This window comes from Platichthys flesus, chromosome 1, assembly GCF_949316205.1.
Source record: "Platichthys flesus chromosome 1, fPlaFle2.1, whole genome shotgun sequence".
Classification (NCBI taxonomy): Eukaryota; Metazoa; Chordata; class Actinopteri; order Pleuronectiformes; family Pleuronectidae; genus Platichthys; species Platichthys flesus.
Genome location: NC_084945.1, coordinates 15,042,439 through 15,057,531, shown reverse-complemented (window position 1 = coordinate 15,057,531; position 15,093 = coordinate 15,042,439). Strand labels below are relative to the sequence as shown.

General features: G+C 41.5%; 1 protein-coding gene across 1 annotated transcript; it reads left to right on the top strand.

The window, feature by feature from the left end:
- Window positions 1–2,986: 2,986 nt before the first annotated feature.
- On the top strand, window positions 2,987–14,886 carry LOC133952089 (calretinin-like). Its single transcript, XM_062386378.1, has 11 exons — window positions 2,987–3,164; window positions 9,514–9,590; window positions 9,718–9,807; window positions 9,944–10,024; window positions 10,965–11,021; window positions 11,401–11,478; window positions 12,120–12,175; window positions 12,278–12,317; window positions 13,106–13,159; window positions 13,759–13,830; window positions 13,995–14,886. The coding sequence occupies exons 1-11, from the start codon at window positions 3,071–3,073 to the stop codon at window positions 14,109–14,111; spliced, it is 816 nt and encodes a 271-aa protein (XP_062242362.1). The 5' UTR covers window positions 2,987–3,070; the 3' UTR covers window positions 14,112–14,886.
- The last annotated feature ends 207 nt before the right edge of the window (window positions 14,887–15,093 follow it).

Sequence of the window (15,093 nt, the reverse complement as noted above, 5' to 3'; positions counted from 1 at the left end):
CGTCCTGCCTGCACACAGGGAGAAGCCTTTCTCTCCCAACCGTTCATCTAAGTCAAAAATACAGTTTTATCCAGTTGACTTGGCTGCAATACTCCACAAGTGATGATGTGGTGTTTGGAGCGCATTGTGTACTTTCAGATCCTATCTCAGCAGGAAGATGCAGAGTGAAGGTGGTCAGCTAATGTTACCGAATGCAGTTCTCTACATTTTTGTTGCCAATAGCAATTGGCAAGCAGTGAATAGAGCTGCAGTTGTTCTCATTATAAGGTGTTTATCTGTGCCAGTGTTGCAGAAATGTAATCACAACTCAATCTCCCAAATGGACTGAAAACTGCATTCTGCTTTATCTGTGCTCAGCATAGGTTTGCCAGCCTTTGGAGAGAGAGAGAGAGAGAGAAACTCTCTGTTTCTCTCTCTCTCTCTCTCTCTCTCTCTCTCTGTAGATCCCACCATCGTCCACATTGTGCTGCTGATAAAAAATGGCTGATTACAGCGATGAGGCACCCTGTCACTCTAATTTACACAAATCCTACACTCCCACTCCGACTGCTGCTCAACCGCATTAACACCAGAGCAAACGTCTCGGGCAGTCAAACTCACCAAACCTAATTTAATCTGCATGCACACTTCCACACAAAACATCCCACACCGTGATATTCATTCCCCACAGCAGCATGCGCATTTGGTATGTGTTGTTCCTCTGAGCGTGTAATTATGTTCTTTTAGATGCTGTTGTCTCAGTGGCATCATATCAGCGAGGATGATTTTGGTGTTACTTGTTTTTCCGCAGCTTACACATATCTGATTGACTGCAGAAGATGCAGGAGTATGGAGGCTTTTTTGGGACGTTTAGTGGTGAGGAAAAGAAAGTTTAGGTTTGGAGACGTCGTCGTTAAAAGTAGGGGTGGTAGTTTGTTTGAAACACTTGTAATATTCTCAGACGTTCATTAGTATTTGAAACGAGTCCATACTAAACAGATGTATTGTGCCAACTCTGGTATGTCGTGCAGACGTCCGGATCTTGACATTTTTTGCAAAGAGGTCAACATCTATTTAAACTGTGTTTGCCCATTTCCACAATGACAATAAACCAAACCACAGCACCAGGACTTCCCATAGCCTCAGTGTTTGGGGCCAAAGTTCAATTGATCTAAGCAGATGGGAATATTTTAGGAGGATAATTAACAATCAAAGTCAGGATGTTTTACGGTGCATCCTTTTCAGACTTTCATTTTCTGTCACCACCCCCTGTTCAGCCTTTAACCCTCTAACCTCTTGGAGATATAATTTTTCACTTTTTAAATTTGAATTAGCATCATCCGCGTTTCTGGTTGTCATCCCTCGTGTTAAAAGTGTTTTTCTCTGTGGACAAACAGAGATGAGCAGGAGGCAGCATTTCATTAAGGAAAAGAGCTCTGTTGTGCAGCCTAGTTTGATGCATTGGTCTTGTCAATAGTGAAGCCAAAGCACCTCCATCACTACCTGTGGCTTGCTGCAGTATAGGCCATAAACCATGCCTCCTCCGTGTTAGTGAATGAGACATGGACCAAACTCGAAAGTTAAAGTACACGTCTAATACTGTATAGTTTTCTCAAAGAAGTTTTTTTTGTCACACTACACAGTGTTCATGTCCCAAAAATGTTGGGCTTCGTTTTTGGACAGTGGGAGGAAGTGGAGTTGATCAGAGGTTCATTTGAACTTTGTCCCATATCCACCATTGTTATTCTGATTTCATACAACTCTCCATAATTCATCCCATCACTTAACCTCCAACACTTGGATCAGAGAGTTCACAGCTCTGCAAACAAATCCTATAAATGATCTCATTCATATTCACAAAGATTAAGCTTTATCATCAGAGCTCCTATAAATATCTCCCCCTCTTCTCGTCTTTCACGCTTAGCTGTACATATAGGACTCCCCCCCCCCACACACACACACACATACACACACACACACACACACACAGACACAAAAAACTCTCTCCTTGTGTTTGTGTTCTTCCATTTCTATCTGATTAGCAGTACACAACACTGCAGGGAGCAGATAGTGTCTTCTTCCTCTTCTTGTTCTTGTTCTTCTTCTTGTTCTTCTGCATCCTCTGCATCTGAACCCCCACACCACCCATCATTCACTTACACCGGGAGGTGGGGACCCAACTGAAGAGGGAGGTGCGCCAAAGTATAAGATGAGAAAGAAAGATAGGAGGAGTGTGTGGCTCATCCTGCAGCATGAACAAAGGCGTATTGGTGATTTACTGGCTATGCAACAGCCGTGCTGCTGCTGCTGCTGCTACTGCTGCCAATATGGGCTCAATTGACCAAGGAGAGTGAGTGTTCCCCCCACCTCCGCAGGTCAGGAGTAATGATGGAGGGTGTACAGGGGTTGAAGGAGGGAGGAGGTGAAAGTAAAGGCAAAGGAATGTGGGGAAGGTTGCAGTCACATCTGGTAGAGACACCTGATAAATATATGACTCTGGAAATGTGGTGCCTACTGGAGCATGACATGGACACCACTGCACTTTTTTTTTTTTTTTTATAGTTTTGACTCGCTCCTGCTGGAATGCTGTAGATGCTGCATTTAATGTATTCATGCTTTATATGATAATTCACAGTCCAGTGGTTACATAGATCCTACAATATCCAGCGGAGTCAGCCGGCCCTGCAGGAGAAAGAGTTTGATGTCATTTTCTCCTGCAGGGAGCAGCACAATTGGATGATATATAATTATGCTTCAATCAAACCAGCAACCTGGACAGCACTTAATGTAACTCAGGCAAAAAAAACACCCAGGAGAGCCTTCCTCCCCCTGCACCCCACTCCTCCTCCTGTAATTGGTCTCCTGTCGTTGCTCCCTGCTGACTCTCACCACGGTGACGGTGCCCCCTCGTGGTGGCTGGGAGAAACGCCTGGGATGGAGGGATGGAGGAGAGGGAGGAGAGGAGGTGGAGGGGGGTGGGGCAGCGTTTAAAAGCTCAGACTGAGGAGGAGCTGCCCACAGAACCAAGGAGCCTTGAAAAGTTTACATCCAACTGTCAGCTGAAGGAAAAAGAATACAAAAAAGAGAAGAGATGGCAACTCAGGCCCAGCAGCTGCCACAACTGCACCTGGCGGAGCTCACCGCAGCGCAGTTCATCGACATCTGGAGACACTTCGACGCTGACGGTCAGTGTTCAATAACAGCTGGCTTCACTCATTCATGAATGCATTTAGTAAGAAATATAATGAAAAGAAAACTCAGTTTTTAGTTCAAGATAGATTTTAATCTATTTTTCTTTCTTTATTATAATAAACCGGTGACGCTCAGCTAATCTAAATGAATACCAAATCTACACGAAATGGTTTTATGTTCGGTTTTCGTTTTTTTTCACTTAAATTTGAAAATGGACTGTGGTAAAAAAAACTAAACACGCACACATTAATGACAGTTTAATGTTCTTATAGGTCCTAGGAATTATTTTCAATTCTTTAAAATTCGTATTCAAAGACGCTTCATTGACATGACTGTAATCAAACAGCCCAGAGCATTGTCAAGTCCCATCGGACATGGCATTATCAATGCAGGGTGCATTCTAATGTATAAACAACTAAATGTATTAATACCATATTTCAAAACAGTAATGTCAACTATATTTGACAAGGTCTGTTCATTGTACTGGAAGGAGTTTCATAGACATAATGTGTGTGTGTGTGTTGGGGGGGGGGGCTTGCGTGCATGCGTGCGTGTAAAAATCATGTATGTATACGAATGTATGTGAGAGAGAAATAGAGGTGGGGGAGGGATGGATAAAAGGGGGAAGGGGGGTAAGAGAGAAAAAGTAAGAGGGGGTGTTCGCTGGGAGGAGCTTCTGAATCTGAGAGCTTACTGGGAATGAACTGGTGGGAAGTGTGTGCGTGTGTGTGTGTGTGTGTGTGTGTGTGTGCGCGCGCATGCCTATGAGGGTTTTGGACAATGGTTAGACATTTAGCTGTGATTGTGAAGGTTAGGGTGAGGGGCGAGGGAATACATTATGTCAATGGGTGTCCTCACAACTAAAGAGAGACATGCATATGTGTGTGTGTGTGTGTGTGTGTGTGTGTGATTGTATGATGATCCTTTACAACTTGCAATATCACGATATATGAACATGCTTCAAAGTTTAATCCAGTTAAAATATGGTATTAACATATATAAGCTGCAGCCATTTTACTTTTGGTTTGGTGATGGAGCTGAACTGGTCTATTTTAAATTCCATTGGTTACTTGGTTACCTTGAACTAAAATGGTTGGTCAGTTAATCAAGTAGTTGATCGATTATTGTGATAAGTAAAAATGCTCTTAATGTTTAAATTTCACTTCCCTGCATTTTAATTGTTTCAATGTTATTCATTTTATATTGTCTAAATTAAAAGAACATTAACAGATTATTTCAATTGTTTGTTGGACGAAAAATATAAATATACTGATTTCTTCTTTTGTAATTGTCTACTTTATTTATTTTTCTCAGACTTTATGTACCAACTTCTTGAGAAAACAATCAACTGAGTAATCAGATTAATGATGAAAATAACCGTCACCGACAACCCTAATAACACATCATATTTTATTAATGTGATTAAAGCCGAGATATTAACCACATGTTAAATCATAATCCGTAGAGGGAGTCTATCTGTCAAGTCAGTGCAGTGAATCTAGTGAAGCAGAAGTAGCATGAAGGGACTTCAAAATGTACTTAGGGTCAGTAGTCAATAGATGAACTTAATTACAATGCACAAAGCCTTGTAGTCATTATACGTCATCCACGGTCTTAGCACGAGCCACTTCAGTGTTTGTGACTTTTTTATGATCCAATTTCCACTGAAGGATTATTTTCTCCAGCCATTAAGAAAGTCGGCTTTGACCTTTACTGTTAAACCCCTTCAAAACACTGTCCTGTAAACTCACTGTCTATTTGCATCAAACAGGATTGTAGGATCCCATAAATCTGTTACTGCAAAACTACATATCCCTGCTGCCACAACACAGCATCTCTGCAAACCACAGTTTTCTTCCGCCTCTGTCAACGTCAACCTGTTCTAACCATGACCACGATGTTTCGGGTCATTTTTGTGCCGACGCATCCAGATCTTAACCTCGACCACAGCGGTGATAGATCATTTGTGCAAGAGTTATGACAGTTTTGAATGGCCCCTCATAAACAATGTTGTCGTGAGGTGATGGATCAGAAACAATATGAAGGGCAGTGATAAATCGCCTCTTGTTGTATATTCTGGAGGACACGTTGACTATTCAACTGTCACTTCAGAGGACACACACTTTCTAAAACAACATCTTAAACCAGTTACATGTTTGTCTTGATATGTGACGAGGTAATTCCTTCTTTGGATCGCAGGGTTCATCTGCGCATTCAGCAGATATTGATTAAACTATAAATCCAGATGTGAATCACAAGCTGGCGTATTGATCCAGAAGTTTTCCCACCTGGACTATTCTTATAAACCACAGTCTTCAAGCACCCGCTCTGCAGAAGTTTATGTTTTTTGGCTGCAGCATCGGGCTAATTGTAATGAGGGTGGAAAAAAACCCAAACCAATCACGTCCTCACTTAGTTGATGAATGGTGAGTTGAATTTTGTGTCAGTGACAAAAACGCTTCTTGGGCCCACTACTGGTGAAAACACTAAAACCTCCCTCCGAAGAGCCATAAAATGATTTAATGTCTGCTGTCATCAGCCTCTGCGCTCCTCCAACCAACGTCATCTTTCATTTCCATCCCCGCACACAAGACAGCCACAGTCCAGATTGTTCTTGCTGAAATTCCTTGACGGTGGAACGAGCTACCAAATGCGATCGGAGCGGGAGCGTCCCACTCTATCTTCAGGAAACTCCTCTAACATGCACTTACTGCAGTGCACTTCTTCACCTGATGTCCCACATGTCGTACTTACTGAGCAGATTTAGTCCTTTGTTCAACGTCTTCTACTGACCTGAACCAAAGTTGCAAGTCCCTTTGGATAAAAGCTTCTCCCAAATGGTTTAAGGTAAATGTAAAACAAGAACCATTAGGGTCTGTCTGACTGGATAAAAAACATGGTTTGTATATAAAGATGGACGACGTGTCACTTCTTCCCACCATCCACTAAACTGTCAATCATGATGAGACGCTATGTTTTCATTGCATCAAATAACCAAACTAACTTACACTTGAACAAACATCCGATCAATCAAAAATTACAGATACCGTATTTGAGAGAAACTGTTGCCATGCACTTCTTCTTTTCAATTTGGCCCCATGTCCCATCCACTAACATGGAGTGGGAAGGATTTCTAACATGTACTGCAGCCAGCCACCAGGTGGCGATTGAGACACTTTTACTTTACTTTTGGAAGCAGTCATTTCCTCCGTCTTTATCTGAAGTCTATGATGAAACAACGCACCTGATTACTACTCAGCCAGAAAGAGTGACTGTAAATCTTTTTTACTTTTAAAACAGTATAAAATAGAAAATGACTGATTGAGAGGAACAGAACCTTGGAAGTGGTGGAAGAAATGACCTCTCTTCAAGTAGACACACAAGTAAACATGAAATCTCTGATGTAAAAATCTTTTGTTGGCAGCAACAGGCTGACCACAGCTGCACAACAGCAGCGACCGGACTGGACTGGGCTTCCTATTGGCTGCAGTGAGATCTGGGACAAACTGAAAAAAGATAAAGTTGACAGCATGCTTGACTGAATACAATGAATGAAACATGCTTAAACTGATCTAGTTCCATGGGGCGATGGGCAGTTGTGATCCTCAGAGTTTTGAGAGAGAGAGAGAGAGAGAGAGAGAGAGAGAGCTACATCTGCTTAGTGTGCAGTGGTTCGCTCCATGTGGCAGCTGAGACTTGTGCAGCAGCTAAACTCTGGCAGTGAGTCCCAATGAAGTGAGAACACAGTTGCTTATGTGGGCTTTATGACAAGCCAGGGGAATTTAACACAGTCATACTTTTCACTTGTTATTTGTTCTTCTCCCCCTGAGATACGGTGTGCAGCTTTAATCACCTGTTTCTGTCACAGTGTGTATTCGAGTATACAATTAGCTAATAGACTCTACCAGAGACACTGGAAATGTCTTCAGTATGGTGAAAAGGTTTTGAATTTAATGAAGGCAATTAATGAATCTGTTGAGACTAACTTGCAGAAGAAAGAATATCTATTACATCAAAATAAAAAAGTAGAACATCACCTTTGGTTTTACATCATTTCATGAGACTGTTCTGTTAAAGTACAAAGTGAGAGTTGAGAGTCAACTGGAGTTTATTCTGGGCCACTCAGAGCCTGATTCTTTGTTCTGCCATGTGGCCTCTAGTTATCTGCACTGCAGGTACATAATGCGTCGGAAGTGGCCATCATTATTTTGACATTTCCGGGAATGAAAATGCCAAATGCATTCTTTTGTATGCGCCATGACATGCCTTTTATTTACAGTTGGTCACACCACTTTGCCGCACTCTGTCCATCCAGCTGAGCCAGCCAAGCAAGGAGGAAGCAAAAAGGAGGTGGCGGCACAGAGCGAGCGCTGCTGAGCGCCTCACTGGTCACTAAGTTGAAAAAAGAAAAATATATCTCTGTGGACGTTTGCGGGTAAAATTATTAAAATCGTTTGGAAGTAATGAGAGTTTAATAGTCATCCCATAAAAATGAAGGCCCAGATGAATAATTTACTAGAATATTTAATCATTTTAGCGTGGCTCCACAGATGGGAATGTTGACTGAAATAACTCAACAAATAATGGATGGAATCTCATAGAAGTTTTTACTCGTACTCTTGCATTCATGGTCCCCAGAGGATCAATCCTGTTGACTTGACTGATCCCCAAGCTTTTAGTTTAGTCCCACTATAAGCTTGACATAGTTGGCTCTGAGTGAACTATCTTGACATTTGCTGATCTCTGCACTGTAGCTGCTGTAAGAGAGAGATAATCAGACAGTCAGAGCTGATTCTAGACGTAATGGATCAAGATTATTCGTTGCCATTTGCTGCGTGAAATTATACAAAACTTTAATAAATTACCTCATCAATGAATGCGGTCTGTACCTGAGTCGCGTCAGGGAGATTTTTATGAGCAATGGAGAATGGCTTTACGAAATCATCAAGCTAGGTAATTTATTAATGTTTTGATTGAGAGACCCCCAGTGGCCGAAGTTGCATGTTATGCGTTTATGAATAAACCAACGAGATTTTCCACACCCTTTAATTTTTTTGTAGATGTCACTACTGATCTTAGACTTCAGAGTGAAGTACAACATTGGTAATATATGTATAAGTACACTGGTGTGGTTTTTTATCGGGTTTATCAAAGAAATAATATTATTAACAATTATGATTAATCTCAGTTTTTGAATAATACAAATCAAGTTGAACCTCAGGTTACTATGAGGCTTTGTTGTGTCTGTGTACTTCACATCCGATCCTGGAACTTTGTGTCCCTGAGGTAGTTTGTGTTGTCTAAAACATCGACTCGACCGAGCACAGATGGCGACACACGCAGCACCTATCAAAAACAATGTGTAAATGAAGCACGGGCAGGATGGAGGATGGGGATGGGGGGAGGTGAGGGAGAAAATGATCAGAAAGGAAAGGAGATGAGAGGATCAGAGATTAAGAGATGAAGAGGGGAGCGGGGTGATCTCTGCACTTTATTCTGTACATCTGTGTTTTGTTCTGAATTGAAATAACAATTTTATCGATGTTTGTTTTTGTTCGTTAGAAGGCACAAACCCCTCCGATCCACCCTCGGGCCGCCGACAGATGGGACTCATTCCTATGATTAAAAAGACAATGTCCTGTCTGTTACCCTGTTACTTTGCAGGGGGGGAAACATTTAAATTATTATAATGAATCATCCCCGGTGCTGTGAATGTCAGGAGAAGGATAAAATCCAGACACAGTCAGAAAACACCAATCTGCCTGCCCCCAAACTACACTGGATTCCAGTCTGGTGTTTTCTCTTCTGCTGCTGCACTTCTCTCTATCTTCATAATCTCTCCCTGGCTACGTAAATACCAATTTGTCAACACATATAAAAATGTGAATATAGGAAAGAGAATGTTTTCAATTTAAAGTTTTGAGTCGTGAATAGATGACATAACGTGTTAATCTTGAAGTTATTGTGCAGACTTCCCTGAGGATGTGATTTCTCAGAATTGGTTTTGCCTTCAAAACAAACTTCAGGGCTATAGACTCACCACAGTAAATACTTGAGCTGATTGAGGCACAGCTGTAGGCACATACGCACCCTGGATACAATCCAGCCGAGGGCTTCTGGGAGCGTTCTGATTCAATCAAACCGAGCTTGAGTCTGGGCTAAACATTCAAGGTTTGGCGATGGTTTCAAAACGAAAGGACCCCCCGCCTCCATGTGACCTTTAATCTTTCAATCCAAATCTTTTTAATCAAACCTCTGAACAGTCAACAAAGTTTCAGACAACTTAAAAGCTTCATAACATAATTTGTGCCAAACTAATCTAGCCCCTCCGCTGCTCCGCAGGAAATGGTTACATCGAAGGGAAGGAGCTGGAGAACTTCTTCAAAGAGCTGGAGTCTGCGAGACGAGGACCTGGCGTGGTGAGCGAAGCACGTCACAGAGAGTAGAACAGGCCCAGTCACACAAAGTGACTCCTGGAGGTAATTTAAATTATAGACCTTGTTATCTATCTAAGTGTCTTTGATTTGTGATGTGACGAACTTGCAGGATACTTCAAATGCTGCGTTCAAAGAAAAGATGAAGGAGTTCATGGCCAATTTTGACAAGAATGCTGATGGGAGGATTGAAATGTCCGAGGTGAGAAGGAATAATTAAATACTTAACTTATGTATCACCACTGTAAATCTATCCAGTAAGGTAATCAATACCAAAAAGACATATCTTAAAAATACAGCCTTGATTTGAAATTGTGTCTTGATCTTCCTCGGTGTAGCTGGCTCAGATTCTGCCCACGGAGGAAAACTTCCTGCTCTGCTTCAGAGAGTTTGTGGGATCCAGCACTCAATTCATGGCTGTAAGTTTGTGTTTATTGACATGTGCATATTATAACTGTGACACCTCATTTATGCCTCATGAGTTCTAAATACACGACTCTCAACTCACTTTATCATGTTAAATCTTCAATAAAGACAATAAAGTTCTCACACTCTAGAGTTTAGTAATGATAAAGAATCCGGGTCCCACAAAATTCCTCAAGTTATCAGACCAATAACAGTTATCTGTTTCCATCTGGTATTTGTTTTGTGGGGAGACAGTCGAGTACAGCTGTAGGTTATTCATTTATAGAATCGGCACGATGTCAGAGACTTTGGTCACGGTCACAGTATCAAGATATCACACGATTCTCTCCATGGCATGTGCTCTGATGAACAGCTGAAAGGAAAAATTCTTAAACTCAAATAGACTGAACGATTTGAATTAAAACCTCACTCAACGTTTTACACTGATATCTCACCCAGAAAAACACTAACACCATATTTGATCTGAACCTTTGGAACATTCTTGAAAACCATAAGGAACGACCTCTATCTTCAGTTGCACACGTTGAGATAATCAAAGAGAAAACACTGATGATGATTGAACTTCACCACTGGGATTGATAAGTTGGTGTCGTGGGGCTGAGGAAGGTTTCCAGTGGTGGGACGCTGCCCTCTGTGTTAAAGCTATTCTCAGACTGCCATACATTATGAATGGAACACAGCTTTCTGCAGGGGAAAGGCAGTAAGTGCTGCTGGAGTAGGTATCCATCTTTGATGAGGACTTTGACTAATTCTATATTTACACATTGTCAGATGACACCATCGTTTCTCTTTACGAAGGTCTTTGTCCTGCGTCGGATTAGAGGAGATCTGTCTTTTGTAAAGTCCAGAGTGTGTTTCTCATTTGTCATTGTGGTGGAAGCAGACCCTCTTTCTCCTGAAAACTTGTATAAAGGCATCCCTCTTGTCCTGCAGGCCTGGAGGAGGTATGACACCGACCGCAGTGGATACATCGAATCAAACGAGCTGAAGGTAAATCACATGACGAATCAAGGTCTGCAATGAAGTGATTCCATGTAGAGTCGGTGAAAACACTGCTGCTCTGATACAAGTACACTGAGGTATCTGCTGAAGGCTGGACTCTCACTGCTCTTCAGTCTGACCATCATTCTCTCTTTGTGTCATATGTGATATCAAATAAAACCTTAATAATTCACTTTGTATAAAGAAACATTTCTTGATATGACCTTACTTGTGTCTATGTAGCCTATATAACTGGTGATAGGGTGCTACTGAACCTGCAGATGTGCTGACACTTTGAAAGTTCTACTTCACTTTCTTTCACGTCCTGAGCTTGTGTGTAGAGATCCACACCATTCATTTTTGGACCGTGGTGTTTCTCTCTCCTCAGGGTTTCCTGGCCGACCTGCTGAAGAAGGCCAACAGAAACTACGACGACAAGAAGCTCAAGGAGTACACGCAGACAATCGTGAGAATACATTTTTGTGTTTGTCTTCTTTCTGCTTTGGCAAAATCATGACTCAAGATTTTACAAGCAAAGACTTTTCATAAAATCCAACATTTCCTATAAGTTGATCAATATTCATTTAAACTTTACAGTGACAACTTCATTACCACCCAGAGATACATAAGTACATTGTATTTCATGTACATTATACTGTGTTGTATTTTAAACTTTAACATCAGCTTCTGGGAGGAGACATGCCGACTCTGACATCATTCAAATTCAAAGAATTAACTAGAACATTTCTGTCTGCACTCTTCCTTCGTGTTCATATGTTCAAACTTCATCACTTGGCTGCAACACATCACTTCTGCAGCGTATATGAAAGCATTAATTTTAATATCACTCAGACTGTGTTAAGCCCACATTCTAATAACAATGAAAAATACACAGTACACTTACACGTATTCTAAGTACGTCGTGCACACGAGATATCACAATACACAAGATGTCACTTCCCATCCATCTGCCGACTGAACACACTGAACCGCTGCTTTTTAATCTGACTTGAATGGATGTGTTTAATGTGTTCGTCCGTGCAGCACATGATCATATTTAGTTACAGATTCCCAGATAAATTCGATGTTAATCCTCTTTCTGTGCAGCTAAGGATGTTTGATCTGAACGGTGATGGTAAGCTGGGCCTCTCTGAGATGGCAAGGTGAGCGTAACCTAGTTGTCTTTACTCCTCTATTCAAAATGCTCGTTCTTTTTTTTCGAAGGACAGTTAAAACATCAAAATCCTCTCTGTGTTTTACCACAGGCTCCTGCCGGTGCAGGAAAATTTCCTGCTGAAGTTCCAAGTAAGTTTATACTTTTTAACACACTAGCCTGTTCCTTCTTGAACTCAACAAGGAATTATGTGAATATTTGTTTTAGGCAGATTTCAAGTGTCATCTGTCTGATATTCAATTGTCAGACAACAGAGGAGATTTACAATAGCACAATAAAACATTATTGGATTCAGTGCAAGAGGATTACTTGTCATCAAGTACTGAATGAGCATATGGGGCACTGACACAAATGTGTGTTTACTTGTGTTAAGTCCTTCAGGAATTAAATATTACGGTATGACATTTCTTTCACAACATGATGGAATCCAATGTAAATCAACAGATTTTAGGTTTATATTATGTTAAGAGTGAAACTTTTCACAATGAATCCTGTTTATTTTGATCCAGGACTTAAATTTGCATCTAAAAATAAAAACAACTTACTGCACAATTCTATGTATACTGCTGTATTTTCTGAGCTTGATATTGTTGCATTAATGCACAGTAGCATTCGTTTCAAAGCTTTAAAGTTCACTATTCGTAGCACAGTGACCATGTTAATTTACATAGATCTCCCACATGCATTTGTCATGAATGTTGCCATATGTACACGCTGGCTGGGAGCAGCAGATCAACAATTCCTTTCTGACAGAGGATTAGTCTGTTTGATCAGGATTAACTCAACCCTAGTCCCAGTTATCATAATCTCCATGGATTAATATCTCTTCTGGATCTGGTGGGGCTTTTACTGCTCTCTAAAAATATCCATCAGTTTCTAACAATTTCCCCCTCTCTGTCTCTCTCCCTCTGTCTCACAGGGCATCAGGCTCACGGTTAAAGAATTTGACTCCCTCTTCACCTTCTATGACAAGGTGAGAAGTGGATTCCTGTGTGGTACTTGTTATGCATTGTGCACATGCCTACGTAAGTGCGTTGTTCTAAGGTACAGAACATACACAGGAGTCTCGTGCCAGTGGCTCTGTGAGGCTGAGGCTAAACGCTCACATCAGTCAACATGGTAAGAATTGACTTTAAATAGCTTCTGTAAATTTCATGGTGTCAAAGGAAATCTCTCTAAACCAGGATTCATCCTCTGGGGACCGTAAATGTCTTTAGAAAATTGAATGCCGTTCCATCAAATGAGATCAAACTGGACTAAAGCTCGATCGACATACAGGAAACTCCACATTTCTACACTTCAGTAGAAACTACACTTCACTACTGACCTATGCCTGACAACACACAGGGATTTATTTGTGATATTCTGCCCCACCAACAATAAGCATTCATACAAATGGACAAATGTTCATGTTCCCTTCAGGATGGATTGTTTATATGTACATTTTTATGTTTGGATTCTTTATATTCAATTTCTGCCACCTAACTCCTACACAATGAACCTTTAAAGAAAATCAGTTCCGCCTGTATAATTCAGACCACCATTGCTCTCTCTCTCTCTCTCTCTCTCCAGGACGGTAATGGGTATATCGACGAGCAGGAGCTGGATGCTTTACTGAAGGACCTCTGTGACAAGAAAAAAATGGTAAGGAAGAGTTTACCCTATTGATTGATCCGTTCAGGTTTCTGTTCTTCTTGCCAAATATAGAGCTGAGAGTAGCTGCCTGCAGCACATGGCCTCTGTACGGGACAAACTTTGTTCCCGACCGACTGTGACTTTTCTAACCTACGCTGTTCGCGTGTGTGCAGGACGTGGGGTTGACAGGAATCGGCGGGTACAAGAAGAGCATCATGGCTCTGTCCGACGGAGGGAAACTGTACCGCGCCGAGCTGGAGATCGTCCTCTGTAGGGACTCTGAGCTGTGACCTCCCTGCCTGGGACCCTGCTGCCCCTCCTCCACCAACCCTCATCATCGCCTCCTCCTTCCTGCCTCCTGATGTAACCCGGTGCATGTGTGACCTCTAACCTCGCTTCACCACTTAGAGTGCTCCTGAAAGCACAACGTGTCTTGCTGACTCTGCTGTTTTAGCTTTGTACCCCTCTGAGTTGTTTCTTGTTTTTACCTTTCCATGTATAGTGAGATAGCCATAGAGGAATATACTGTGTATTTATTTATTTATTCATTTGACTTGTTTTGAATATGATTTTGTATTTTTGCATACATGTCATATCTATATCTTCCTCTCCCGCCCAATTTAAAATGGAAACTTTTGTTCAGTAGTATTTATTTGATTAATTTCTATTAAATTGAACATGGATTTAATTAATTTGATGGCGCTTGGACTGCTCTATTAAAGATATTACTGACAGATAAATAAATATACCATTACAATGTTTGCCCCATTTATTCACTTGAATGAAAAAGGTGTATCTCCATCTCAATGATGCTCTGCTGTACATCAGGGTGATAATTTCCCTGTTGCTACAGAGAAAGGTTTGTTTGGAGTTTTCTCTCAGCGGCGCGTAAAATAAAATATTTCCTCCCCTCTCAGAGCATCGTGCAGCTCCAGTGAAGATTAAAGCTCCGCTACAGATGCCCAGAGCAAGAGCGTTCTCTGGAGAGTGCTCCACCTTCACTTTCTAATCTCCTGGTAAAAAGAACAGTAGAAAAAGCTTGTGCTGCTCCATTTTTCATGGAGTCTGGGAAAGCCTCCGTGGCACTTTGAGAAGAAGTGAGCAGAGTGGGACACGCTGAGAGGCCGAGGACAACAAAAATACAGCAGCAGGACTGCAACTGTACAAATCTGCCATGATAAAGCACACCCCCTCACACACAACATCGCTGAAACTGCACACACACACCCAAACTGTCATACACAAAAACAGTACTGCCCTCATCACTTCATG

Bases quoted from the DNA above. Each gene is read 5' to 3' on its own strand.
- LOC133952089 (XM_062386378.1), top strand. From the start codon at position 3,071: ATGGCAACTCAGGCCCAGCAGCTGCCACAACTGCACCTGGCGGAGCTC. The intron at 12,176-12,277 runs GTGAGCGTAACC...GTTTTACCACAG, and splicing joins GGCCTCTCTGAGATGGCAAG to GCTCCTGCCGGTGCAGGAAA. The intron at 12,318-13,105 runs GTAAGTTTATAC...TCTGTCTCACAG, and splicing joins ATTTCCTGCTGAAGTTCCAA to GGCATCAGGCTCACGGTTAA.